The sequence below is a fragment of the Cardiocondyla obscurior genome, linkage group LG06 (assembly GCF_019399895.1).
Source record: "Cardiocondyla obscurior isolate alpha-2009 linkage group LG06, Cobs3.1, whole genome shotgun sequence".
Classification (NCBI taxonomy): domain Eukaryota; kingdom Metazoa; phylum Arthropoda; class Insecta; order Hymenoptera; family Formicidae; genus Cardiocondyla; species Cardiocondyla obscurior.
The window spans coordinates 1,511,316-1,539,291 of NC_091869.1; the positions used below are offsets into that span (position 1 = coordinate 1,511,316).

Genomic DNA, 27,976 nt, shown 5'->3' on the forward strand with positions numbered 1-27,976 from the left:
TCTTTATTGCGATACAAGACGCTCGAAGAAAGCGGAAGTTTAGGGACAGCGTAAACGGAACCTGTTCCTAAAAAGAGATCGAACGCTTGAAGGAAAAAGGAGGGGAGTAGTCGATTTCTCCGGCGAGTGGCGGACGTTATTGCAGCGGACGTGTTGCCACGAGGGAAATCTCGCGTTTTATCGAGAGCGGCCGAAAGGCAACCTGTAACATGGACGCGCGGCCGACGGGCGACGATGCGTCGCGCGCCGCTCCGCTCGTCGCGCACCTTTCTCGTACACCGGAAACGATGCCATGCCGCGAAACTTCTAGAACTTTCCCCCGCGCGCGATCCCAACGTCAGCGTGGCGATGCGAGCACGAGTCCACGACCCGATCGATATCGGCGAGTCATCCTCGCGATGTGCCGTCACGGCATTGCCGTCAAGACGGATATTTTTCTTGTACAAGATGCGAAATACGATCCGTTTGCATAAAAAAGCCGGCCGACGCGCGACCGGAAGTGTGCGCGCGCGTATTTTTCGACGCGAGGTGCGAGTCGATTGGACGAACCGCGAGGTGGTGAGAGAAGGACGTGGAGGGACGAAGATCGAAGAGTCGGAAAGACAGGCCGCGTCGTCGAAACCTGGAAACAACGGCGTTGCCGTCGCTTATGGCTGTATCTTGCCCGCGAATAATCGAATGGCTGCGTTTGCAATATCATTTCCCCTTATTTTCACATCGCGCTTTCGACCGCTTTCGTTCAGCGTGGGCAGCGATCAGACGCGTTTCCGTCAACGCTTTCGAGCGCAATCTCTCGTCCAGAGTCTAAGTACCGTTCGTTCCACTCGTCGTCGTCGATATCGCCGATCGCGTTCTGAAAATTTAAAGAGAAATCGACATTTATTGAATGATCCTGGCTGACGGATTCGCACGCGACGCAGATAATATCGCACGTGAATCGCGCATACAACAGTGGCAAAGAGAGCGAGGCCTTATTGAATAAGACATGAGAAACAGGGAATAAATATAACGGTTCGCAATAAACTGTACTGATGTATAAGAATGAGGAATGGGATCGATACGACTTTGATCGATTCAATTTACCGCATTATGCATACGGAATAATGTATCTTATTACAACCGTGCGACACATCGCATACTTATCAAATGGAACGAAATTGCTTTTCTTTCAATTAAAAATTAATTTTTAATTACATTTAGCGTGCTCGGGCGCAAACGTTGTGTAGTCGCTTTCGATTGTTATACCGCGCGGTCGATATTTAAGGAAAATACATTAGCGTAACGATGTCCCGCGCCATGAATAATAGATAATACTTTCTTCGATGTTTCGAGCGTTTCTTTTTACGTTTGTCATTACTCACTTACAACGAAGCCTCGGTTTTTTTCCCCCCCGTTGTAGACTCGTGCGCGGCGCGCGCGCGTATGTGCCTCGCGACAGACGCTCGACCCGCCATCTGTAAACGAGCGGGAAAGAAAAGTGTTTGAAGGCCGCCGGCCCGCCGGCCGGGCCGGAGTCGCTCGGGTCTCGGGCGAATCAGTGCGCGTTTCCCTCTGCCATTTGCGCGTCGGTACGCGGCAGCGGTGTTACCGGAATCTCCGACGTGTGCTTACCGGTGCGTAGAAGACGCGTAACCGCCGTGTCGATTGAGGTGTGCTTTTCACGGGTACGCGTGTGCGAGTAACGTGCGTGGGATTTCTCACGATCAAATCGATCGGTATGGCGGACACGGAGGTCAAGTGAGTATATATACGCTGCGTTCGCCGGCGCATGAAATACGCGGCAAAAAAAAAGAAGCGGCGGTGGCGGTTATCGGACACGGCAGCGGAAAAATCGTGGCGTCGGTTCGACCGCCTGGACTCCGACGTGGGTTCTGAGCCTTCGTTCCTCGGCCCGCCGATCGCGTTCCGTCGATCTTCGCGTCTGTGCCTCGACGCCGTGGTCGTGGTCGTCGTCGACCTCCTCGCTTGTCCTCATTTGATAGCTTTCGAATTATCGTGACGGCGACAGCGACGACGACGACGACGACTACGAGGACGAGGAGGAAGGCGAAGACGACGAGAACGGCGACGACGACGAGGACGAGGACGACGACGACGACGGGAAAGGTTGGCGAGCACACGGACGGGCGGGAAGGGGCGACGTGCGGTGTGGTTTGGCGCGCGTCGAGGGGGGGAACTCAGAGCAAGCGAACGATGCCCCCCTTCTTTCTCGCTCTCTCTTTCTCTATCTCGCGCCGCGACAATATTCTCAGGCCGATTCGCGGTACGCCTAACGATCGCCTGGAAATTACCTGCCCTTGCCGCCGCCGCTGTGCGCGCGACGCGACTCGATCTGACCCGACGCGTGCTCTACTTGCTGGTGGTTTTATGGCGGCATCGTCTCGTCGCGCGCCGGATCCTCTCTCTTTCTCGGCCGGCTCTCCGGTGCCCCCGCGACCGTCCGCCCGCGCACGATCGAAGACGAGCGCATCGCCGCCGATCGGCGGCGATGGCGGCGGCCTCGTGTTTCTTTTGTCCCTCGACCACTTCGCTCGTTTGTTTACGTCGCTGTGTACGTGTAAATGCGTGTGTGTTGCACGCGCGCGCAATACGTGCGTCACGCGTCCACATTCACGCACGCGTCGTTTTTCACGATCAACCACCCTCTCGAGGAAGATGAAGCGAGCACAACGCGAAGGACGATCATCTCCCTTCGTCTCGCGTAACTTTCTCCCTCGCTCGCTCACGACGAGAGAAATCGTTGCCGTCCCTGCCTTCGTCTCGCGCGTCGGCCCGAAAGCGGTCGACGACGTGTATCGATCTGCCGGCTCGCGTCGATTAGACGTAGCCGGCGATGACAACGACGACGACGACGACGTCGACGTTCACGGTTCTGCCGGCGCGAAAATTGCTTCCCGTCGGGAAAGTCCATCTCACCGGTGGGGAAACCGGTATAATCTTGGCGACGTACACCTCTCGGCGCGATATGCACGCGCGCGCGCATACTCGAGAAAGAAAGATCCTTCTATATTTAACCCACGATCGGCTTTCAATTATACCGGTTTCAATTCCGCCGGTCGATCAGAAATTAACGGCATCCCTTTGCGTTTGCGTTTCGCACGCGTAAGCCTACGAGGAGTCGTGTAAAAAAAAGAAGAGAGACCCGCGTGTATCACGCGTTACGTATTATATGCCGCGTTTACGACCGCGAGCGTCCCGACAATTCGCCACGCTGAAGCTTCGTCGGTGTCGGCGATATTCTCGTTGTGTGCGTGCGCGATCGTGTGGTAGTAACAACCATGGCGGGTGGTTGCGGCGGCCGGCGACGCGAAGGGGTGATCCTGAGGACGACGGGGCGGGCGGGGAACGTGTAATATTAAGAATCGCTAGATGCCGCCACTGCCGGCGGCGTCCTATCTTCATTTCTCTCCGTTTGTCGCGCCGTCCTTGTCGCCGGGCAGCAATGTGAAACGGCAGCAAATACCGAAGCTTGGAGCTCGCCAGCAACGGCTTTTGCTGATTTTAAACACGGAAAATGTATATCGCGCGAATTCGTTGCTTTTATTAGTTTCACCGTTATAATTCTCGCATTATTACAAAAAGAAAACAATCGTTTTCGTAACAATAAAATTAATTCTGCTACGTATTTTCGCAACAATTATTTTATTATTGCTCATTTATTCATTACTTGATTCGTTTCTCGTGTCAATATTATATTAATAATATATTATATGATTTGAATAAAGAATTATATAAGTAAATTCGGTTATACATTATACGCTCTTTTTAATCTTAAATAATTAATTTGTAAAACGTATTATAGATATGTTATTATGAATGTATCAGATTAGAATAATATAATAGAAAACTGTACTAATCTACATTATGATTTTCAGGGAAACCAAGGTCACTACCCCTCAGAAGAAGGTAGTGGAAGAGGAGAAGGTGGTGCAGGAGGAGATTGATGAGGATTCGAAAGCATCTGAAAATGGGGATTCAAAGGAAACCAAAGAGAATGGCTCGAGCGAGGAGAAGGAGGCTGACGAGAAAGAAGCAGAATCTACGGAAAATGGAGATTCGACAGGTGTTACTGCTAACAAAACGCTTCTTATATTTGTATTGAAAATAAAAGGATTTGTAACTAATATATGTATCTTTCCGCTTGTGATTTCAGATGCTCCAGCTGACACTTGCTGCGTAAAGAGGAAATCAACAGCTGCAGCTGAAGCAGAAGATGCACAGGACGGCGCGAGTCCCGAAAAGAAGTCGAGACTCGAGGAGAAGTGCGCCGAGGCCGAGAATAACGGCGATGCGGAGGAGGCCACGGCCTAATATTCTCTCATGTTTATTATTGACAGACAGACCTAATCTATAGATGCAATTTTAACTATCGAGTGTGAAGCCAGGGCAGATCGTCTGTGCATTTTCAGAGAGAAGATGGCAAGCATAAAAAGAAAAAAAAAAGAAGAAAAAAAAAACCCAGAGCAAAAGGAACATTTTTGACGTTAATTGTATTAAGAACTTTCTGTGTTCAGAATGATTGTGTGTGTCTCCCATAATATTTCTTGCAATTGTTAATTGGCAATAGCAACACAAGCCCGATATTTTTTGAAAAAATATCGCGATTATTACATTTAATGTAATGTAAAGCATAACAAAACGTGTTCTCTGTACTGGCATCCACGTGCATACATATTATATATTCACTTAGCGTTAGAATTTTAAAGTAAGGAAATATACCGATAACGTTTAGAAATAATATATTTCTAATTTCATCAAAAAGAAAAACAACGGTGCGGTGTCTGGAAAATGGGTACATTTGTGCAACATAATATCTCCACCTACTTGCTAGTCCTCATTGTCTCCGACGCACGGACACACATTGTATCTTATATCTATAGACACATACACACCTCGGACTATACATCGGAGATAGAATATGGATATTTTTCTGCGAATCAAAATACATTCCCGAAAATAGATCGACTTGTAACATTTGACTTGTAACGTTATGACTGTTCGCCGATGGAAAAACTTATGAGAGCGCCATTTCTACAGCTAACATTGCGTGTTTCATATTTTTTTTTGTTTTTAGTGAACTATAACTTTTGCAAAAAGCAAAGAAACCGTAACCGTTTATCTAGATTTTAGATAAATTATAAATTCCATCGACACTTATGTGTTTGTGAGTAATTATTATTTTTTTCTCTTTTTTTTTCAAAAGATGGGGAACACTTTCGAGAAAAGCAATGTTCAACGCTGAACAAAGGCGTCATTTCGTGTAAAATTTATATATTTTTTTCTTAAATTGAATTCTTTTTATTGTAAATGCAACGAGGGCACATTATACATATAATTACTTTATCTTACTTCAGTTTTCACATGTACCTATGTATGTAGAAACGCTGAGTGAAAAAGATTTGTTTTGCTATGTATAAAACAAATGTATAAAACGATGTATGACATTCATCATTCGATTTAAAAAAAAAAAAAACAAAAAAAAACAAAAAAATGCAGTTGACACAAAGCCAAAAAATTACAATCTTAAAATTTACTTTAATTTTATGTAATTGACCTAAATTTATTACTTATTTTGCACGTCATTCAAAACTGCTAAGTGACTTTGTTTCACTATTTAAGTCATTGGTTCTCCTAGTTTATAATCGTTAGCTTTGTATAAGCGCTAAATTACTTTACCATATTTCGATGACAATAGCTCGTATAATTTTTAATGTCATTATTTTGCTTCGTATATAAATATTAAATATAATTGTCGATCAGTGAGGGTAATAACATATATGTTTAAGATTTAAAAAACTGGTAAAATGTGTTCAACAGCTAATAAAGATGGTTCTCTATATTTTCTTTTTGTTGAACTCTATAAACCCAACAAAAAGTCATTATTAACCCTTTTAGATAAGTCAGTAGTTGCTAATCAGAGCTTTTTATTTAATATCAAACCTTTGCTTTTTGCAATAAAAATTCAGTAAGGTTTTAATTTATTTTTATTTTAATAGCAATTATAATTGATTAATATATATAATTGTTTTTTTTAGAAAGTAGAGGAATGCACCGAGAATAACTGCGATATGGAGGAAGCCACAATCTAATATCCTTTTATATTTATTATTGATAGATGTAATCTATAGATGCAATTTTTTTATTATATGAAAAAGTTGAAACTGATGTTGGAAAGTGGAGCTTCTATGCTTATTTATTTTTATTTTCTAAAGGATATAATGACCTACTTTAAGCTTTTCTCTTTTTATTGGAGACTACAAGGTATGCCTTATTTATTATTTATTCTTAAAAAATGTTATTATTAAGTTATTATTCGTGGCAACAAGTTAGTCAAACGAGATAACGTGTAATCAGCTAAGCTGCAAGGAGCAGCTTTTCTTGATTATTTATTAATTTTTTTATTAACAAGTACGTTAACAATTGAATAAATAATATTTAATTCTCAATTATAATTAAACGTTGGCCATTACAGAATGGGCTTGGCGACGGAATTGGCGGGAACAGCGCTCTGTCCTCCCTATCAACTTACTATACTCTTCCTAACCTCCTAACTTGTTAATACTTCGCGAGTGTTTTCAGAGACTCTGCGACGAGAAACCTTGTGATTGACGGATTTATTATTTTATTTTATTTATTTCTGTGTTTCTCGCCCACTCATATAAGCGCCTATTCTATTACCGTTTTTATTTAATTGTAATTAATTCTTAAATATGTACTCGATTGTTAACGTATTTTTTAATAACGTTTAATCATGTTCTCATTATAGGTGGCTAAAAAATATCAGAAGTCAGGAAACAAGTAAACTGGTGATCGAAGAGAGGATACCAGATTTACCAGATCAGGCTACGCATTTGGCATTACTATAGATCGACAACGGAAACCTTGCCTATTGAGTATAATGCAGTATAACGTGTTCAGTATTTTGTGACTTGAGAACGTTAAAAATTCGTAGACACGTTAAGACACGTAGTGTCGAAAGTGAGTAGACATCCGTTCTTTCATATTTTTTGAAGATTTTGCCACACTCACAAGTTAAATATTACGATAAAAGTAATCTGTAAGATGGCAACTTGGATCGAAATAACTCCAAAGTACGTATACATTTTATTATTATAAACGTTACATGTAGCATAGATATATACTTCGTAAATTAATTATAATCCAAAAAATTATGTTAATATCAAACGAAGTCAAACTTTTTATTCCATTTTTATTATATTTTATATTACGATATTTTTTCGATAACAATTTCTTAGTGTTCTTGATTAATTAATTTAATAACAAATTATTGCCAGAAATATACAGATTTTATCTATACATTTGTTTTAATAGACTAGAACAGGGTATGAAGATAGTGACACGAGTAGATAGCGGCAAATTTCGGCTTTTTGTTAATCGCATATGCCAAACTTTGCAATCCAGCGTTGATGCAAAAGTATTCAATGAAGAGGAAGAAGAAAAGCTGCTGGTTTCCTTAGATTTGGCCAAAGATGAATTAATTCTTCTGCTGGATGCCATTACATCTATTTATAAACAAGCCGCCTGTTACGTTGTCAAACCATTTATCATGGAAACAGTCTTGAAAGACACCTTTAAACTGGATGAAGAAAAAAGATCTATCTTTACAAGTGCCTGGTTACATTATGGAAAAGGCATTGTAGAGAATTTTAAGCAACAATCTATTTTTCCTAATCAGGTACCATTTTACTTATTGTATTGTATTTTTAAGTGGCAAGATATCAACAGAATTATGTATTAAACTATATTTTTTATTTCACAAGGTGAAAGACATCAACTGGTCTCTAAATGTGCAGTCGTCATCCATTTCGTTGTGCAATACCGCGGAAGCTGCAGCAATGCTCCAACTATGTATGACTCGTGATAGATCGATTCCCTTTACAACGGAATTTAACAAAGAGCAATTAAAAGATCTTCATGAGTATTTAGAAAAAATTCAAGGACATCTGGACACTCTTAAATAATTATACAAATTACATCAAGTAACAACATATGCGTATGACATGGGCATTTATTTATAATTTTCACATATTTATAACTTTTACAAAATGTAAGTTTATTTAGTTTTTTAATCTAGAGTTTTTTAATCTTGATAAATATATGTTATAATCCCACGTTCTCGTATATTTTGGATGGTACTCCATGAATCTTCTCTACTCGCGGACTTCTGTTAGGCAGGACATTCTCAAGACTCGAAGTATGAGCGTTGTCCTCTACGAATTGAAAATTGATCTTGCCTCGAGTCTCGGTGTACTTCTCGTTGCTTGATCTTGCATTCTGCTTTCTTTTGCCAGGCGGTAAAGTTTCCAAAACTTCAGGCGTTTTACGAATAAAAATTCGCGCTTTGCATACCACCATTACCACAACTATTATCATTAAGAATAAGATCACGGCCGTTAAAGTTCCCACGATCCATCCTAGTTTTTCATCTGTACGTAATGCAAAGTAATTTAAAAAGTAATATAAGTATGGAAAATAAAATTAATAATTTTCTACCGAAATACTATCAGAGACCTGCTAAAGTGTTTAACAGAACCAGCGTTGCGCTTCCTATATCGACCTCGGTGTTGTTATTAATGACAGTAAATTTGCAGGTCCATTGTCCTAAGTCGGAATGCTCCGGTTTGAAGATCAGCTTACATATACCTGTAGTGTAATCCATTTGCATACTGTGTCTGCAATAGAAGAAAAAGTTTTATATGGATGCATAGTAGAAAAAGTAATATATACCTTGCTCTTTTCGAAAGCTGCCTGCTGGAATTTTGATATACATGAATTTTTGGAGCATGGATCCAGTGGCATTTGGCTTTCGACGGCACAGATCCAACTCTGCATGCAAGAGTAACCATTTTGTGAGACGCGGCCCAAACCGCAATAGTGACGGGCTCTAAAAATGATTTATATCTTCTGTAAGTTGAATTTTTTTTAATACTCACGGTTTCAATTATTTATCAAACTTTACAGATTATTTATCAAGAATATTAAATTTAAAAAAAACTTTAAATAAATTAATAAATGTCTTGTAAGTTCTGGAGTAATTTTAAATGCCGAGAATATTTTATCGTTTAAGTGATACGTAATTTTACTATTTTGTTGAACGAACAAGATAATTATTAATTTATTTTAATTTTTTTTAAATATTTTTAAAATTTGTGAAACTTTCTTATATAATTGAATTTGATTTAACATACAAATTTTGTTTTCATGGATATAATTCTTTTTAAATTTTTCATCCCACTCACCAAAAAACCGCAAAATCTCTGGTGCAGAATATCCAAGTGAATCACCTTGACCAACCACCATTCGTTTGTGCATTGATGTCTTTCGTGGCTTGATAAATGTTTGGATCGTTAGATTGTGCAGCGCTGATCTCACGTGCATTAATGAGATCCCGGAAGAAATATTTCAAGCGCTCCATACTTGCAAAACGTCTAAGATATTTTAACGTTATTACGTAATATCGCAGGTAAATTGTAGATTAAAAATTAAGTAATATTCAATAAGTATTCATTTTCATAGTACATATATTGTACAATTGTTACAAACAATCGATATGTCAGTTTCGTAATTTTTTAAGTATATTTTGTGGATCTTCTATAAATTAGCGCCTGTAATATTTTTTCAGAATTTCTCATTAATTTTTTGCGTTGTGCATCGGCTTGAAATTGTGGCAGCTCGCTTCAAATTTTGAAAGGACTCCTCCGGGGCTCAACTGCAACGTGGTTAGTAACCAGGATGATGAAAATGAGAAGATCGCCGTGATGTTTTTCGCATTACTGTTTATTTAGACGAGAAAGAAGAAACAGTTTACAGCAACTCAGAGACTCAAAACGCGTTCGAGAATACTTCGCGGTGCTTAACGATACTTAATGGCACATGAAGATTCATACGCTCCGCGAGCGAATCGCTGCTCTACTTTGATCGCGTGCATACTTCTCCGTAATTTTTTAATTATTTATAAAGCGTGACATGTAAAACATTGAATAGCATATGGGTTTGCTGATGAACCGATAATTAAATCGCCCCGATCTAATTAATTAGTTGTGAATTTTTAATTAAATTTGCTGGAAACTACGAAGTAGTGTTCAAGATTTACGTTTACAAGAAGGAATTTAATTAGCTAAAACGTTGGAAAATTGTTAAACGCATGTTGCACCGTCGACCAACTGAGCTGAGCGAGTTTTACTCGTCGCGAATATGAATTTTCTGAACGCTAAAGAACTTAACGTTAAAATTTGCCTACTTACATGTATTAAATACACTAGCGGCTAGTCACAAGTGATAATGAATCGCATGTATATATAACGGACGTGTATCAAAATCGACCACGATTAAAGTAGTAATTGTGACGAGAGATAGAAGCACGATGTTAACTTAAAGATGATGACTTTCTATAATAAATAAAGGTGAAATGTGGGACGAGATACGCATCGATAACGTTAAAAGATGTTCGCGTAAAAGTTTATATCTGTCATCAATTCAACGCTCATTTCCATAATCTTTCATTAGTTTATACTCTATTTATTGGTCCTACTATTTTTATATATACAGAATATGTGCATTTCAAACGAAAAATTGAATTCTAAATCATGTCCTCAACGATTAGAGTGAGTAAAGTGAGAAAGTGCAAAATCTTTATTTGAGAGCACCTCTGAACGTGTGAATATAAATAAAAAAAAAAAAAAAAAAAAAAAGAAAACATACATAGCACTGCAGATAATGAGTATTTTTAAGTACGTCTACTACGATTCGACGCATCGATAAAAAAACGAATGTGAAAAATAAGGAAACTTGATAGTTTATTATTTGCAACTTATCTATTCTTCGACGGCTAGTTTAAATTTACAATTGTTTCGCCGTTTTTTTTTTTAATTTATTTTATATTAAATAGCCAATCTAGCGATATGTATTGCGTAATAGTAGCGTGGATGAATGGCGTGGATGAGTTGCCGTGGAAAGAATCGCAATTAATTGCGACTCGTGTGCGAAGCCTCCTTAATCACTGAGGATAACAAGAAAAGCCGACACGATTGTTAGGTAATTTGTAGTTTACCAGACGGCGCACAACGAGCCGATAAATCTCACGGTTTATCGGAGAATCGCGAGTGATGAACGGTAATGGGCGCGCTACTGTTTTTGATAATACAAAATGATCTAGCACTAGTAAATGCAAATGCACGACAACGTAATTAAATTAAAAAAAATACCGCCGCAAAACAAAGAACAATGATCCTGACATGATCGAATAATAATTTCGCAATTTTTCTACGCGTGGCGTAAAAAATTTATATGAATTATTTTTATAAGCTAAAATAAAATGCGTTTACTTTTCACGTTCTGTTCATTCAACAAAATTTGCAAGGTATTAACTGCCAAGCCGAGAATTGCGCGATCAGACGAGTAAAATTATCTTTTCGGTATAAGCGACACTTAATAATTAATAATTTATTGTACACATCGAAGCCAGCGATTCTTTATTTTATCACATCGTTAATTAATAAAGTATAATACTGCCTGAGACAGAACGCGAAATGTCTAGACGTTCTAAAGGATTCGGCTATTCTTCCGACTGTCGAAAAGTGAGCTTCGTCGACGAAGCGGGCGTCAAGTCGTTCTTTTACGCTTTTTTATACTGATACAATTATATCGGTCGCGATTCATCTTTTAGTGTGCACGTGGACGATCAGCGATGAACGGCGGACGATGGACCGGTACAGACGCACACACTTCTAATCTAATGAAGCTACATCGGCATGCAAATCCCTCACCTTTCACCCTCAACAGTTCTCAGGACATTCGAGGTTCCACGGTCGACCGGGCATTTCCGTTATCACCGCGATTTCCGGCCGGCTGCTTTTTTGCCACTATCGAGCGTGAATCCTCGCCGGAGACACATACAAATGTGGAGCGATGAGTTATGCACGGTTTATCTTTTCAACTGAAAGACTGATGGCCGTAACGAGGACTGAGTTATCGCCGCGAGCTCCAACTTGGCAAATATTGAGCTTGACCATCGGTACATGAAAAGACAGATATTACGTTCGTTGCGGGAACGGCGGCTAGCGTACGTGAATCTATCCTTCTTGATCCCCCCCACTCTCGGCCGCCATCGACGGAGCAGGTAGTGTGGGGATGCGTTCCCCCTCAGTCCCCAGAGACCGGCGTTACGAGGCACATCTACGCGCGCGCGCTTCGTGTGAGTGAGTGAGTGAATGTGTGAAATTCGACGCACGATATCGCGTATGCTAGCTGCCGTCGCCGAAGCAAATGCCATATCTGCCTTTCAGTGTACGATTCGACGAGAGACAACGAATTGCTTAAAAAAAAAAAGCGAGCACGCCAAAAATAGGTTCGTTCAATAAAATTACATCCTTTGAAACTTTAATTCGCAATTTGCCGTTGAGTAAATAAAAGATTATAATAACGTAGCTAAATCGATTCTTCAAAGATATGCTGTTACAATCGCAGCTTGCTAATTCTGTTCAACGTATTTTAGCTGTTAGGTCACCGTGACCTGAGGCCGTTTAAGTGACGTCGTAATCAAAGAAGCTACTACAAGCTGCAGAGTTGTGCATCAAGATTCACGGCTTGTACTTTTTACATACACGCGTACGTCCCGGCGCGTGCTAAAGCTGACGTTCAGCTCGCATCAACGCACTCGCGATCTGGGCGGATTGTGGCAACATCAAGGGTGCTTCCACCTTTTATCGCAGCGGCGAAGAAGCGGCATTAAACCGGCCGTCTTTATAGCTCTCGATACCTGGCTCCAGGAGGCTCAGCTTCGCGGGTGGTGCGTCCGTGTAGTTCTGCTGACCGTGTACTCTAGCACCGCAGGTCCACAGGCCCTCCTGTTCCGCAAGAGCGTGGCTCAGGCGGACGCTGCAGTCGCGAGCCTCGTTACCGGCCACCGGAAATTGCTTCACGACCACGGTGGTGTTGGAGTTGACCGGGGTGAGCGACCACCGGCAGTGTTCCACCGCCGAGGACGTCACGCACCGGAGCAGAACGGTGCCCCCGGAAGAGATTTGGATATCCTGCGACAGCTCGGAGAACGTCACCTCTTCTGAAAGTAGAGACGTTAACGGTAAGAGATCATCATCAGTTGGAATATTGTAAATTGAACTAAAAGCTTGCGAGAAAAAAAGTCTCGGAAGCGCGTTTTCACCTTGCTCGTACACCGCGAGCTTTGCGAACGGTGACGTTAAAACGGTGTTGAGTGACATAATGGAAACTTGGCAGCTCCAGTGACCCTGTTTCTCCGTGTATACGTGCAAGAGATGGAGCGAGCAGTCGCGGCCAAGATCACCTTTACTCGGGAATTCGTCGAGGACGATCTCCGGATCGCTGCCGTGTAACGGCTTCCAAGTCCACACGCATTTTTCCACGCGGCTGCTGGTGACGCACTTGAGCGTAGCCTCCGTGCCTACCGGCACCGCCGTGTCGGTCGGCACCTCAGCGAAGCTCACCTTAGCTGTAATGGACATTGCGATGAGAAAGTCTCAAGTAAGTACAAAAAAAAGCAAATCTGTAGTTGAGCGAATATAACATAACGGTTTTATTTCTATTTTAATGAATAATATCGTCGCAACGTAACAGAGCATTTTTTATTTCATGACATTAACATACTTTTTTATAATAAGATTTTTAATTCTCATGCCTTTGAATCTCGGCAGGCGGGAAGGCAGCGCGTAAACCTTTAATTCAACCTCTGCGTGCGGGCAATCAATTTTTATATCGTCTCATGCCGTCAATCTACACGTAATTGTGCGAGGATTTTTTTTTTTTTCCTTTCCCCCGTAGCCGTTCGTAATTGCGCCGTTCTCGGATCGGACGCTCGGCAACGACCGTGCGAAATTAGTTCTTAATTAGCATAGCTATTTCTAATTAGCATAACTATTATTTTAGCTATAACTATGATTATAGCTATTATTAACATAGCCTATTTTTTAATTAGCATATCTGCCTCGTACTACCTGTGGGCAGGAGACTGACAGTTGCCGCCGGCGCCGTGTGTAGGATACCGTCAGGCGTCAAACGTACCCCGCAGGTCCACAGGCCCTCCTCTTCGTACAGTATGTTCTTGAACCGCACGGAACAGTCGTGTTCAACGTCCTTGTTTGGACTAAACTTCTTCACCAGCAGCGGTTCCTTGCTCGAGTTCGACGCCCTCCACGACCACTCGCACTGTACCACCGGCTTGTTCGCCAAGCATCGTAGGAATACCGATTCGCCGGCCGCAACCTGCACGCCGCGTGACAACTGCACGAACTCGACTATAAAAGGTAAATGAAAGCTTTTTAATAGATCTCTTTATTTTATTTTATTTTATTTTTTTTTTAAATCGCGGGACCAGTCGCGTGGCAGAAGATCGGTCGGTCGTGATACTGACGGGAACGTGACACTATTGACTGTCCAATGTGTTCGATAATTATTACGAAATAATTAAGAGAAATAGATTTTAAATGGACGTCATGTGGAAGACAGTCGTATCACTGAAAAATGATTATGAAATTACTTTATGAATATTATTTAAAAATGTCTGAGTCGATTTCTTTTTGTAAAAATATTACGAGCCATCGAGGTTTTAAAAAGTCTTCTTCCTTATTCAAAATATCCACTTTACATTTATGTTACCAAGCTGGTATTAATAATATAAAATATTCGATTAGTATAATTTATGAGATACCTTCTGATATAAGAAATCGAACGGGGGTTGCTTGGGTGAACGAGGAATTCGAATCTATCCGCGCACCGCAGGTCCAGTAACCTTCCTGCTCCGGCAGAACGTTCTTGAACTTGATACTGCATTCCGTGCTGTCATTACCGAAGGCTGGAAACGATTTCACGTCGAGGTTCCAGGGTTGCGACTGGTTCAGCTGCCGCCAGGACCACTGGCATTCGCGTACCGGTAACTTTGTCTCGCACATTATCTGCGCCGACGATCCCGCCGGCACCTCAATGACATTTTCGTGCCTCTCAAACTTGATGAGGATCTCTGAAACGTGCGAACGCATACCGATTGCATCTCGAGTATTCCTTATAGCCCTTACGCAATACGCCGCTCTTGAAAACGTAGAATTCTTCCAAGTTCGAAAGTTGATCCTCACGTGAAAAAGAATAGAAAAGTCTTAACGTTTGTACGTTTCGTGTTGCATAATTTATTCGCGATAATTATCAAAGTAAACTAAAATCGTATAGCAACCCCGGCGCGTTTCCATTCACCTGTCTTTCACTTTTGGAGTGACTCACTTGGAAGATCATTATCAAAACCAAATGCGAATTCACCTAAATGTTAACATTAAATGTGACTAATAATTCACTAATTTCGTAATCGAATATTGGAGTAACGATAACACTTTGCCCCGTGAAATTCGTAATGAAAAGTATATATGATTATTGATATAATTGTTGGAAAAATATAGCAACGTCAGGCGCGTTCTGTCACCAAGAATTCGAGGTCGAGAGCAACTGCGTAAATACATCGTGCTTATTCACTGTGCTTACGCGATTAAAATTGTAATCGAAGAACGGGACTACGGCTCAAGCAGCTTTTCCTTGTGAAATACCAGAAACCATACAGGACGACTTAAAAGATAAATGACAGTCTTACAAAATTTTTTAATAACTTGCGCATTATTCAGAGCCGAACAACTTTTTCTCTGTGTATGAAATATAAATTTAAAGAAAAAGAATATTATTTTAATATTAAAAAAATTCAATTATTCTTTTAATATAAAAATTTTCTAATAAAAAATAAATGGTCCCTTATCGCAAACGCCGATGCGTTTCATAAAAAAAGTAAACTCGGGTAAAATCTGATCGAGTTTTTACGATGTCGTCTAAAAGTATAAATTTTGATAATTTACAAGATTAATAAGAATGCGTTTCTTACCGTTTGTATTGACAATGCTGAGCTTGGCGGGCTCGGTACTGGTGAAAGGATCGCTCGTCGAGCCTCTCGCCGCACAGGTCCAGTATCCCGTCTGTTCGTGCTTGGTGCTGGAGAATCTCACGGAGCAATCATTGCTGTTGTTCCCGAACGCGGGAAACTGTCGTACGGGCAATGGGTGGGTCGTGGGAGTTGCTGTAGTCTCGATCGTCGGGATCGCCGTGGCTGGAAATCAGAGAGGGATCGAGCGAACGACACTAATGAATATTCAGCGCGTGATTACAGAATTGTTAGCAATAGCTATGATAACCAACGTAGAAAGATAAGGCTGATCGTCTATAAAAGTAGTTATTTATTTCGCGGGTCCAGAAGTAATTTACGAGAGAGCGTAGAATGAATTTTCCAAAACGATTTAATTGTATTTAAACCGAGAGAGATCTTTTCGTAATTTTAATAGACCGCTGCGAAATGCGCGGCCTTTCTACAGTTAATTTATTCGCGCCTGCAACGTTATTTGCGATCTTCACATGAATCGACAATCGAACTCGCCGCGGAAGGAATAATTTCGGAATGAACAATGCGATGCCGCGCTTACTCGTAGAAACCGACGGGCTTTCACTGACGTCCGGAAGCGGCAGGTGAACCGGCGGCAGTGGCTGCCAGGACCACTGGCACTCGGCCACAGGATTAGCGGTGCGACATGCCAGCAGAACAGACGAGCCCAATGCTGTTTCCGTGTGCTCCGGGATGTCGACGAACACCACGACTACCGGTGGTGGTTTCGTCCCCGGCATTATGTCGTCCATCGAGTGGCCTTCCACCTCGAGAGCGACGGTCGACTCCGAAACATTTCCGACATCTTCTGTCGTAGTTACCTCAGTGGAGGTCTCGTCCGTTACGGGAACACCTAAAATGTCAAGCGAGAAAAAGAAGCTGTAAACTTTTAATTTAAATTCGCTTTAATACCGTTTTGAACGCACGAAAGTTGACGAGTAAAATGATCGCTAAATGTGTTAATGGAGCAAAGGTGTTCCCGCGGGTCAAGCTCGTGTGAAAAATCGAAAGCGCGAATCGGTCGGGCTGATTTAGCGAGGAGGACGAAAAGACGTTCAGCATGAAGCGAGGAAGAACGAGTATATGTGGGACACGTCGAGCAGGAAGCTACGACAGTCACGTAGACAATCGCCTTGCGTCGTGCGGCTGTCACCATGAGCAGATAGAATCAGGGTCGGATCGATAGATCAACTTGGGAATCGTTCGTGCCTCCGAAAGCGACCGGTATTATTTCCGTATTTGCGTGACTATTTGCGGAACTGATGAAACTTCATATTGTGCAAGAATCGCTGACGCGGGCGTCGTGTCTGTTGCGCAGGCAGGCAGCTGCCTCGTAGACATGCATTTACGTGTAATATCACGTGAATTAAATTGATTACGATTGTTATAACAAAGAGAGATTTGCCATAGCTCGGCTGTAAAAATACGTACAGCTCGATCAATTAAGAACAATAAAAATACAAAAAAAAAAAGAAAGAGCGTGATCTTACGCATTTACCATAACATAAAACATTTTTTAATAAAAACAAATTAATTGCTAATATAATTTTATTAATTAATTATTTGTACAATATTTAGAATCATAAAAAAAAAAGAAAATACTTAGTGACCTCGTAAACTGTTTAATTTATTAATATTGAAAATAATCTATCCGCTAAAAATCTCTTTTCTTTTCTTGAAACTAATGAACTTTTAATAACTAATTTTTTCAGGTTGTTCCTCGACGTTGATCGACGCGAAAGAAGAGCGTCCCTGCGGCCAATCGTACGCTTTCTACGTGGCGGGTATGTAGCGCGTGCACAATTACAATGACCGAAGTTGGTCCTTGGTACTGTCGCGTAATGTTCGCCAGCTTGGAGACGATGTCCTCAAGAGCGAACGGAGCTGGTCGCTGACACTGGAAGGTCGTTTCTACTTTACATTGACACACTGATCGTCGGCGCACGATTTTATAGCTCTACGTGCCGATCGATCTGATTAGACCCGATCGAGTGTTCCCGCGCGGATTCTTCTGTCGCAACCAGCCGTTGCACCAATTTCGTAACAGTCGTAATTCCGCACGACGCCCGACGTTACGTCTTGAATAGAGCCGGTAAGTACGAATGGAATTTCGCAAGCAAATCGAGATGTAATGTCAATATCACTCTAAATTACCGTTGCTGAGTTTTGTTACGGATAACAATTTTTAACAGAGTAATGTTGTATGCATAACGTAGCGAAAAGAAATAGGTACATGACCCGCGCATGTTTACTTCCCGTTATTTTTAGACACGCGATTAGCCTTCGAATCAACGTCTCCAAATTAATTCCTAATTTTACCTGGAACGCGCTTCCCACCTTTGCCTCCACATTCTTTGCTGACGTCTAACTTTCACGCTCGCTTTATAGAACACGATTCAGCTACCGCGGAGAGCCGATTAGGAATTTTCGGGCCGAGGAAGCATGTAGATCTCATCGAGTTACTGCTAACTTTCTTACGCTTTCTTTGGCAAATATGCGTATCTCGGTAAGAGATTTAAACGTTATTTTCAATAAAAGACTCGTCACGTTTGTCCTCCATAAGATCCCGGTATTCCTTCTGTGAGAGTTTGCGCTTGACAGAGAAGCAGAATTAAAGAAACGCGATTAATAACGTTTGACAGAATTTTATCCTGACGGTATAAAATAATAAATATGTTAAAAAGTGTAACCGGACAGGATCGGTCGATACAGCAAGAAGAAAAAAAATCCTAGAACCGTAAATAAATATACAATTGTCTTCCTCGATATTGTTCGATGCGGTTATTAAACTGACTAGTTATTAAGATAGAATTCTTTTTGCCTTTCCTTCACAACGAGATTTCTCGTTATTGCAAGCGCATTGCGTCATATTTATGTGCCAAGATAAATGCACCTTTTTGATCAAGTCTTCAACTGGTTTCAACAAAATTATTCGCGGAAGCATTTTGTTCATTAAATTTCTTGGAATTATTCCAGAAGCACTCGCACTGTGGACTCGAGAGACTTCGCCCGAAATTTATCTGGCCGAACTGTAAACTGGCTGTTCTTTTTGCGAGAAGTGGAAAATCCTTGACGTCACCACCCTTACTCCGACACGAACAGGTATTAATTGACTGTTAAAAAAATTCTCGCTATTATTCCGTACTGATTACAAACGTAAACTAAAAATAATAATGAGCAACAAATGTAATAATGCGTAATACGTTCGGAATGCATTGACGTATCAAGATTACTTTCTACACGAAGCAATTCTGATTATCTTTTTAATCATTTTTTTTCTTTTTTTTTTAATTTTCCAACATTTGAGGGAGAGTGATTTCTTTTCGATTTCAATAGCGATTTTAATCGTGCCGCGGACTTTCGATTTGATTTCTCTTCTCTCTAATCAATCCCGGAAATGCGCGCGGCCGATCGCAGCCCTCTGATTTCCTGCTGATAGATCTACTCACCGCGAATATTAATCGATCGCGCCGTTACCGGTCGGACCCGAGGATCCATCGCCGTCACATTCGTTTCCGCTCACGAGATCATTTTTGCCAGTCGCATTTGCATATTACTCACGTTTTCTTCACAATTGCTGTCCAATTGAACATGTATACGCCAGCCGGCGGGGATTTAAATCACGGACATTACCTGTCGTAAATCACTCTTTGATCGATCGCGACCGATTCCGCGAAATTGTTGAAACGAGAATTTTCTCTTCTTTCTGTTCACTACGCTTACGAGTTACTCTCGTATTCACTTCATTTTTTTTTACTTTATTCATTTTTGCTTCCGTTATTAATTTCGTTAATATTATTTAACGCTTATTATTCTATTGTCGAATTTTGCGACGTTTTTTTTTTTTTTTATATATTTTCTCGCGTATCTCAGCGGTGTTCGTTACAGGATAGCGATTAACCGATCGGTCCTCTTTCTCTCCGTCTTCCCTCTTCGTTTCTTCTTCTCACGCACCGCTGACTTTGCGTCGAGGTATGTGTACGTCCGTTTTTTTTGCATTTGCACGATGGTGACGACGTCGACGCGACGCCTTGAAACCTGAGAATTCCGTAAACGGCGAGACGCGCACGCTTGACGGGCGCGGGAGCCGAGCGGATCGTGTCAAGGATATGCAGGAATGTGCATCCTTCGTCCGCAGGAATCGGCTGTTATCTTATGCTAATCGCGGCCGCTCTCTAGGGAGAGATCACCGTGAAATGTCGGACTTGTGTAATTCCGCGTCTCATTGCTTTTTACCGCGCTGTTTTCCCCTCCGCGCTTTACCTGCGATTATCTAACAAGCGCGAGAGGAGGAAGTTACCTTCTCCGTCCCCATCAATAACGCAATCAATTCCGCCTCGAAATCACCTTCGTGATAGGAAATAAAGCGCGATAAAAAAAAAAATAAAAAAAATAAAAAAAGAAATAAAGAAAAAAGGAAAATAAAACGACAAACAGTGAAAATATGTTAAACGCGTTAAAAGCTTGCGGCGCGCGAAGTGGCAGATAATAATTTATGCGTGTCACTTTATTTCATGCAAATCACGCGGCCGACGTATTAGCATCGTTGATAGTATCGTTGATAGTAAAGCGCGCGGATCTCAATGAGATTCGATCTACTGACGCGTGACGTCCGGACTAATCGGCACTTACTACTTACGCGTTTCCGACAAGCATCCAGGTTACGCGTTGCTCAAGCCACTCGTGTCCGACTCTCCGCCAGACACGGTCGGGGGAAGAAAGGGGAGGAGAGGCAAGGATTGCGAGCCCGGATAAACCGTGATTTGCCTCATTATCCCGGCAACGTCTAATTTTCTTTCCCGCAGAAACGTCGCGCATCCTTACTTCAACTTCTACCGTCGCACGTTTCTCTAGTTAATATTCATTGCAACGTTCCAATTTTTCTAATATTATTATTTTTTTTTTTTTTTTAGGTTTAACGCTGTGTGAAACTCGCATATATTTGCATTTGCTTGATATCTCGCCGTTTATCCTCGGCTTTTGCGAGGATCGCGTGCGTGCTGCGAGCCCTGATTTTGATGCCCGCGCGGTACTTCTGCGGAGGAAACAGGGACAAATCGCGGCCTATTCTTCGCGAGTTTCGGCGAGGCGGGCGCCGTTCTTTTCTCTCTTCATCGTTCTCCAGCTTCGTCTTCTCGTAAAGCACGCAACGGTCTCGGCGCGGCGCGGCGCGCTGCGCTGCTGGCCCCGAAAGAACTGGTTCTCCCTCAGGGAGGGTGGTTAAACCCGGCGCAATGCGTGCATTTAGTGAAACATCGCGCTGGAATGCAAATACGTGTGTGGTGGGCAGAGGAGGGTTGGTAGATGCCTGCGTGCATGGGAACCGTCCGGCGGGCAAGCGGGTGGAGGAAGGGAAGAAAGGAAGGCAGAGAAGAGAGCTCGCCGGAATTCGTACGAATTCCTCTCCGCCTCCCTTGACGGCGCGCTGCGGCCGGATGTATTTTATGTACGATGTGGCGTGATGCACCGGCCAACCTATGAGGATCAACCTACAATACCCCGATCGGAATAACGCCGCTACGCAAGAGGTAAGGATGCAGAGATCAATTACCCACTTAACGTAATTTTACGGCGGCCCTCGTTATCGTAAATTAATATTAAGTTCGCCATCGACGGCATTTTTTTTCTGCATTAATAAATTCATTAAAGGCTGTCACGCGATTGAATCAAGTCGTCGTCGCAGATGTTTTAAATCTGTTTCATTTCGATATAGGGTCGCTCCCACTAACACGGATTAACTTTAATCTAGAAATCGCGCGGCGGGCTGTACCGAGAACGGCGCGCACGTGATGCACCGCGTCTCGCTCTGATTCCGACCGCGTGAAAGATTCCGGTGTGATTTCGCACAGTCGTCGCCTTAATGTCGGGCGAAAACGGCACGGTGCCGACTTGCTATTCCGACGACACGCGGGACGAAAGTGAATCAATCGAAAGATCTATTTAGCCGAAGCAATTTCCAAATCATGCAAAGAAGCTCATTCGAACTCGGCTAATTGTAACATTCGCGAACGATTTTACGTTTAATCGTTTATTATTATTTTTTTTAATTTCTCGAGGCAAAAATAAATTTTGCAAAATTAATTGTCAATTTCTGGAGTCTTATCTGTAAAAAATTAGAGTGAATTAGCTGATAACTTAGCTTGAATTAGCTGATAATTATTAAATTATATATTTTTTTTGTTACAGATCGACGCAGCTGTGATTGAAAGTGTCGTTACCGCCGATATTATTTATTATACGAACCGTAGCCGGTTCGTCGGTCGTTCCGGGAGTTTCGTACAGTATTCGGACGTTTTTTTTTCTAAACGCGAGTGTCGAACAGGAACGCGCGAAGTAATAAATAATTTTCGCGAATTTAAAATCACGGTCGGGGTGTTCGCGAGTTACTTGTGCGCGGAAGGATGACTCGACACACAAACTGAGAGGAGGAGCAGGCCCGGGACGGGTATCATACATCGGCGGAGCAACTTTTAAGTAAGTATAAATAAAAAAAAAATTTTTTTTTTTATTAATTTCATTAATTAACTGTCATGTCTATATTAATGTTTTCTTTTTTATGTTACAGTCACCGGCAGAAATTTACAACTCCGCTGAAGCTCATGCAGATTGGTAAGTCGCATGATTTTTTTTCCGTAGTTTATAATTGAACTCTTAAAAAATAGCGTGCGCGTAGCGCGCGCATGGTTTTTTCTAATATAAAATAAATTCTCGTGCCGCGTTGCATTGCGAGATTGCAGTGAACTGAGAGAGAAGTCAAACTGATTGTGTCGATATCGTTGAAAAGTAGTACTCTGCGAGAGTGAACACAATTTCTATATCGAGCGAAACGCATTCCTTCTAAATCACCCTTTAAATTTCCTGCGGCCGCTGGCGCACTGTCGCCTCTACACGTCGCACGTGCGTCTTCCGATGACGTGCTGAATTTGTTAATGAGACGCAATTCCCGTGCCGTGGCGGTCGTAGAAGGAGAAAAGAGATGCCGAAACACAAATCGCACGCGAAAGAATCGCCTCGAGCCGGTTTCACTGCCAAGGTGGATTTACTTGCGGCACGTAGAAGTAGATTTCAATGCTGGGAAGTCGATGTCGAATCGAAATGCTTTCTCCGGTTGCTAAAAATATCTTTAATCTTTCACGGTAATTTTTAATTGTAATATAAGTGATAAATCGCGAACCTTGTATCGTTATTTAATATTGCGCGGCCCTTGTCACGGCTAAGGTCTTCGTAACTGTAAAAAGTAATTCGAGGTATGTCGATGTCGTGTTAAACATGGCGAACGTTATTAGCGCGTGTTAACGATAGCAGATTAGATAATAGCTGATTAGAGGTGAGCGGCTTAAAAAGTATCGCTCAAGGCGATCCTATGCGTGGACATTGAAATTATATAACCTCATAAGAAGGTTACTTGTGAGAAGTTAAGAAAATTTTACAGTCGCGCAATTTAAATTTAAAAGTTCCAAGAAAGAAAAGATTTTTTTTTCTAATTAAATAATCGTAAAATCGAGCTGCAAACTGATTTAGATATTTCGACGCGTAATTCGCTGTAGTGAACAAATTATTTTTAGAAGTCGTGGTCTGAGGAATGTTCTTCTAATACAAATGTCGTTGTTTGGTGGAAAAGAAAGAGATTTTCAGGGACTCCGCGCTCGAACGAAGAACGGCGCATCCTGCGTTACATAATACATTAATCTCCATCGCGAGTCCCCCGTAATCGCTCAATTACGTAAGTAATTTTCGTCGAGGCGATCAATCGACGACGCATCAAATTTCTGTCATTACGTATCCACGACCGGTGCATACCTAAGTAGCTCGTGCGGACGTGCGAGTCGTATTGTTAATTTACAGCCGCGTTTAGAAACAAGTATCGATCGTTCTGTCATCTGACATTCTATTTTAAGACACTTTACTTCGATCGGCAATTAGAAACTATATTGAGACCGCTAATTAAAATGCAAACGACTGTTCGTAATTCACCGATGATGACGAGTCTTATCGAGTTGGCAATTCAAATTTTAAATGTCCATTAAAACAAGATTATAAAATCGAAGATGGGTGTTCTATTTGGAGACAAAAACAGTTGTCGGTTCAGCGACTAGTCTGACAGAAAAGAAAAAAAAAGAAAGAATAATAATAGGAGGAGAGATCGCGCTTACCGTGACAGGCGACGCCGAGGGCCAGCAGGGTAATCCAGACGGTCGTCATTTTGGAGAACGGCCGGGATGTCATTCCCGCGACAACGACGGTACATTTATCGCTGCGGTCGCGACGCGATGGCAAGCTGCGGTGTCGACGACTGCACGGAGGCGTCGTCGGCCGTCGCGACGTCGTACGTCGCACGTCGTTATGACGCACGTGTACTATCGCCGGCACGTTTGTTCGATTTGTACCCGCGATAACGCGAGGAACTCGCGTACGTAGAATCTGCCTTCTCCTTGCGGGAATCGCGAGGGTTCTCCAGCCGTCCTGTTTGCTTCTTCGAAAGCCCACTTAGTCTTCAACCACCGGTGCTCCGGTTCCTCTTGCTTAGAAATTCACCAAACGACGCGAAAAATCTTCGACGGTTGCTAGGACGATCGGCTGCATCAAATAGATAACGATGTAAAAGTTAATTTCCATTTTAACCTATATTTATTTTTACTTCTTATTTTTTTATAAACTGAGTTATTATACTTTATCGTTGATACGATTTCTCTATTACTTTGTCGATATAACGAAAGTGAACGTTGCTCAGAATTTTATCCTTCTACTCGCTAGCGTTTAATTAATTGAGATCGCTCAATTCGTTATTTATCTTTTCTCGCTGACGGAAAACGCGCTCGATACCTGGTAACTGTCGAAACAAATGGAATCGCTGCGGGTATCGGTGCTAATCGCGTTCTTAATACGGACCTACTCAAGCATAAAGCGGCTAATTACCGGGTTGCACTTCTAATTAGCATATAATGGGACGTGGAGCGATCGTGAACAGTCAATCGTCTAAATATAACGCCAACTTTAAACGAAGGGTACACTCACGAATGCATTTCCTTGAACTTTCCACGGCTAACGGAATTCTAATTAACCAAGCTGATTTATCGAATTGCGGATAGTTCGTGGGCGAGGGGGCGGAATATCAATTTGCATTAATATCGCCAAGTTTCTTAAAACCGGCCATTACCTCGATTAGCGCTCTATGCACCTTGTAGCCTTTCTTATTCTTTCAGAATTACGCAAAAACCACAAACAATCATAGCTCGCCCGGATTAATCGTTTTTTTTTTTTTTTTTTTTTTTTTTAAACCGGAGCAAAATTTCGACACGCAATTATTAATAAATATTTGTCAGCGGTACTTCTTTGCATTTAAAAATAATTATTTCTATGAACTAACGATTAAAAGAAAACTTAAAAAAAAATAGATTGGCTGACAATGTGTAATGTATAATAATCTACAGTTTTCTAAGAGAGCAAATTAATTTTTTATTTTAAAAAATGAATAAGGAAAACTGAAGCATGTGCTGCCAAGTTTTCTCTCCGCGAAGTCGAGTCTCTAATAAGACGTGCTTTCTGATTCATCCTACAGCATCCAGCCGACGATCGTTTGAACCACGCGCATATATCCGATCGCTCACGCATCTCTATTAACGTAATACTGTCACCATTATCGCGTGCGCATACGAATCGTACATTAAACATCATCCGCAGATGCCTCGCTCATTCTACTTTTTGTTAGGTACTTCTTTAACTATAAAATTATTTTGTTCGATCGAGTCAATTAATTTGATAATTAATAGCGTCCGGTGCCGTTTGTATTATAAAAAAATACTTGGTTTTTTTTTTTTTCTTTTTAATTACTTACTATATTTTTCTGATTGTGGAACGTGTCGTTTCTTTCTTTGGCTTCGATTACAAAGTGACAATCCTTTTGCCAATCTTCAAGTTGAAACTTTCGCCTCGTCGGGTAATGAGTACCAGTATTCGCTGAATACTCGCAGCACTAAACCTTCGGTAGTTCGAAACGGCAGAATGCGGACTTGAGATGACGCAACTTGCAGACTTCTCAAGATCGTGGTATTCGATTTATTCGAATATATTATAGTAAAGCGCGACTTGGGAGAGTTATATTAAGGGACGTTTCCACCCTCTCTAAACTCGAGGTCGTCTCATCGTCGAGCACACACGCGGGATCGTGCAAAGTTCCGCACTGTTACTCGCGCGCAAAAATACAGATTCGCGCTAGGTACCTTTTTTTTTTTTTATCGCAAACCCCTTCTCGTACCCGGGAGAGATTTCGCGTGCCAAGGCACGTATTCTAGCAACGATCGTTCCGTGGGGGTTGCGTTCCGACGCGGGGCTTTTTCCTCGATTCTCTTCGGTCGAATTTTTGTCGCCGGTTCTGCGAACGGCCTCGCGGCTCCGTCCCGCTGGGATCTCGAGCATCGGCGGTGTTTCTCGCGGGGTGTTGGACTCCGCTCGCGGAGTGTCGCGTATTCGCGGAGTGGTGCACCGACTACAACTGTAGGCGGCTGGGCGACGATCATCGTCGACCGCGCAACCAGCACGGACTCCAACCGGCCGCAAGTGGGGGTCCAACGTTACCGGGGGTACGTGCGTGCCGTGGGAGCCCGAGGGGGGCCCCTACCTATCTCCTGACGGCGTCGACGTGGGGCCCTACCGAGACTCGTCACCCATGACTCTACCTCCCACCTGACGGGCTCCCACAGATAACCTCTGTCGTAGGGTATACCTCCTCGTGAAAGACGAGCGGCGATAAGGTTGTATCCGTCCGATGAGGAATTCCTAAGCGGTGCCGTTCACGGCGCCGTGCGTCTCTCCATTCAACGGTTTTTCCTACGAGACGGTCACTTGAGAGACAGATCGCTTCGACGATTTGCTCATTGATGAAGAGACGCTGCGTGCCTCGAATAGGTATTTCACTAGCCGGCCGTGAATTCCGCACGAGGGTTGGTAAATTTTCGAAATCAGTCGGAACAGCGTGACACACGCGGTGAGGGATTTTTCTCGGTCGGTTTCAAGTGGCGAGGATATTTAGCTCGTTCTAATAGTCCGAAGCACGCACCCGGAAACGAGTAACATGCACATAGATCAGATCTCACCTATGATCATGCGAGAGGCTGCGGGGGAGGGAAGGAAAAAGGAAAAAAAAAAACTATCGCGCACAACAGGATGCGCCGGACACGTATCTCTCGATCGGAACGTACATCGATATGGCACTGCTTACCGCGAGCAATAATGTTCATCCCCGCGAGGCACGTTGGACAATAATGTACATTCGCCATCGCGTAACATCGAGACAGTAACGGAACTTTTATTACGACGTTGCGGCGTGACGATCAAATAATAACGCATCTCGAAAGAAAATGCGCGACGCGAGCGAATCATTCATCTAATCGTCTTATCTATCGACTCATCGAAAATTGCTCTTGCCAAGTATTTTTAAACGACCTACGCAATGACTCTGTCGTGGTAGAAATAACGATGATCGGGAAAATCGTTAATAAACCGTCGATCGCTCACTTGCTAAAAAACAATCGGTACTCTTAATCAACTTACACGTTGTCGACGTTTCCTTTCTGTGACCGGCCTAATTGAAACGTGGATGTTTGATCGATCGCAACGGCGGGGCGCGCTGCGGATACTGGCGAGCTATATGTCGCTTTTAAACGGAGTCGCGCGAGTTCGAGCAGCGATAAAAAAATCGTAGAAAGATAAAGAAAAGCGCGCGTCTTTGATCGGCGGTGAACGGAGATTCTAAGTAGATCGACTTGGACCGTCGCCAGGTTCGCGTAAAATTCTTCGGCGTGCAAGTTCAAGGCTCCGCAGGGCGGCACGGATACCGCCAAGGTCACCGAGTGTGCAAATACCGTGATATTATGGTCGCGCGAGTACGCCGGCTTTACTCTTTCTCTCTCATTGTCGACGGAATTCGACCGAGATCTGACGTGCACCGCGAAGGAGCTCGATGCTGTAGAATCAATCGGCCTAATAACGCCTGACCTGAGAACCGACGTGTTCTCC

General features: G+C 42.5%; 3 protein-coding genes across 5 annotated transcripts; 2 read left to right on the plus strand and 1 right to left on the minus strand.

Annotated features, from left to right (window-relative positions):
• Positions 1 to 1,528: 1,528 nt before the first annotated feature.
• Positions 1,529 to 5,839, plus strand: LOC139103080 (uncharacterized). The gene is made up of 3 exons (XM_070657428.1): positions 1,529 to 1,737; positions 3,876 to 4,063; positions 4,154 to 5,839. Exons 1-3 carry the CDS (start codon positions 1,718 to 1,720, stop codon positions 4,309 to 4,311), a joined length of 366 nt encoding a protein of 121 aa, XP_070513529.1. The 5' UTR covers positions 1,529 to 1,717; the 3' UTR covers positions 4,312 to 5,839.
• Positions 5,840 to 6,431: 592 nt separating this feature from the next.
• On the plus strand, positions 6,432 to 11,351 carry LOC139103078 (COMM domain-containing protein 10-like). Of its 3 annotated transcripts, none has more exons than XM_070657426.1 (7): positions 6,432 to 6,693; positions 6,767 to 7,091; positions 7,333 to 7,696; positions 7,782 to 8,449; positions 8,613 to 8,927; positions 9,288 to 9,484; positions 9,644 to 11,351. In XM_070657426.1, exons 2-4 carry the CDS (start codon positions 7,063 to 7,065, stop codon positions 7,980 to 7,982), a joined length of 594 nt encoding a protein of 197 aa, XP_070513527.1. In that variant the 5' UTR covers positions 6,432 to 6,693; positions 6,767 to 7,062; the 3' UTR covers positions 7,983 to 8,449; positions 8,613 to 8,927; positions 9,288 to 9,484; positions 9,644 to 11,351. The 3 variants fall into 3 exon arrangements, with proteins under 3 accessions (XP_070513527.1, XP_070513528.1, XP_070513526.1); XM_070657427.1 differs by having other exon boundaries at positions 7,782 to 8,068; XM_070657425.1 differs by having other exon boundaries at positions 7,782 to 8,927.
• Positions 8,012 to 27,616, minus strand: LOC139103071 (uncharacterized). The gene is made up of 11 exons (XM_070657415.1): positions 25,797 to 27,616; positions 24,115 to 24,538; positions 16,503 to 16,814; positions 15,911 to 16,132; positions 14,705 to 15,013; positions 13,992 to 14,291; positions 13,184 to 13,489; positions 12,779 to 13,081; positions 8,749 to 8,905; positions 8,533 to 8,693; positions 8,012 to 8,447 (listed from the first exon to the last, which is right to left on the minus strand). Exons 2-11 carry the CDS (start codon positions 24,185 to 24,187, stop codon positions 8,122 to 8,124), a joined length of 2,469 nt encoding a protein of 822 aa, XP_070513516.1. The 5' UTR covers positions 24,188 to 24,538; positions 25,797 to 27,616; the 3' UTR covers positions 8,012 to 8,121.
• Positions 27,617 to 27,976: the final 360 nt, after the last annotated feature.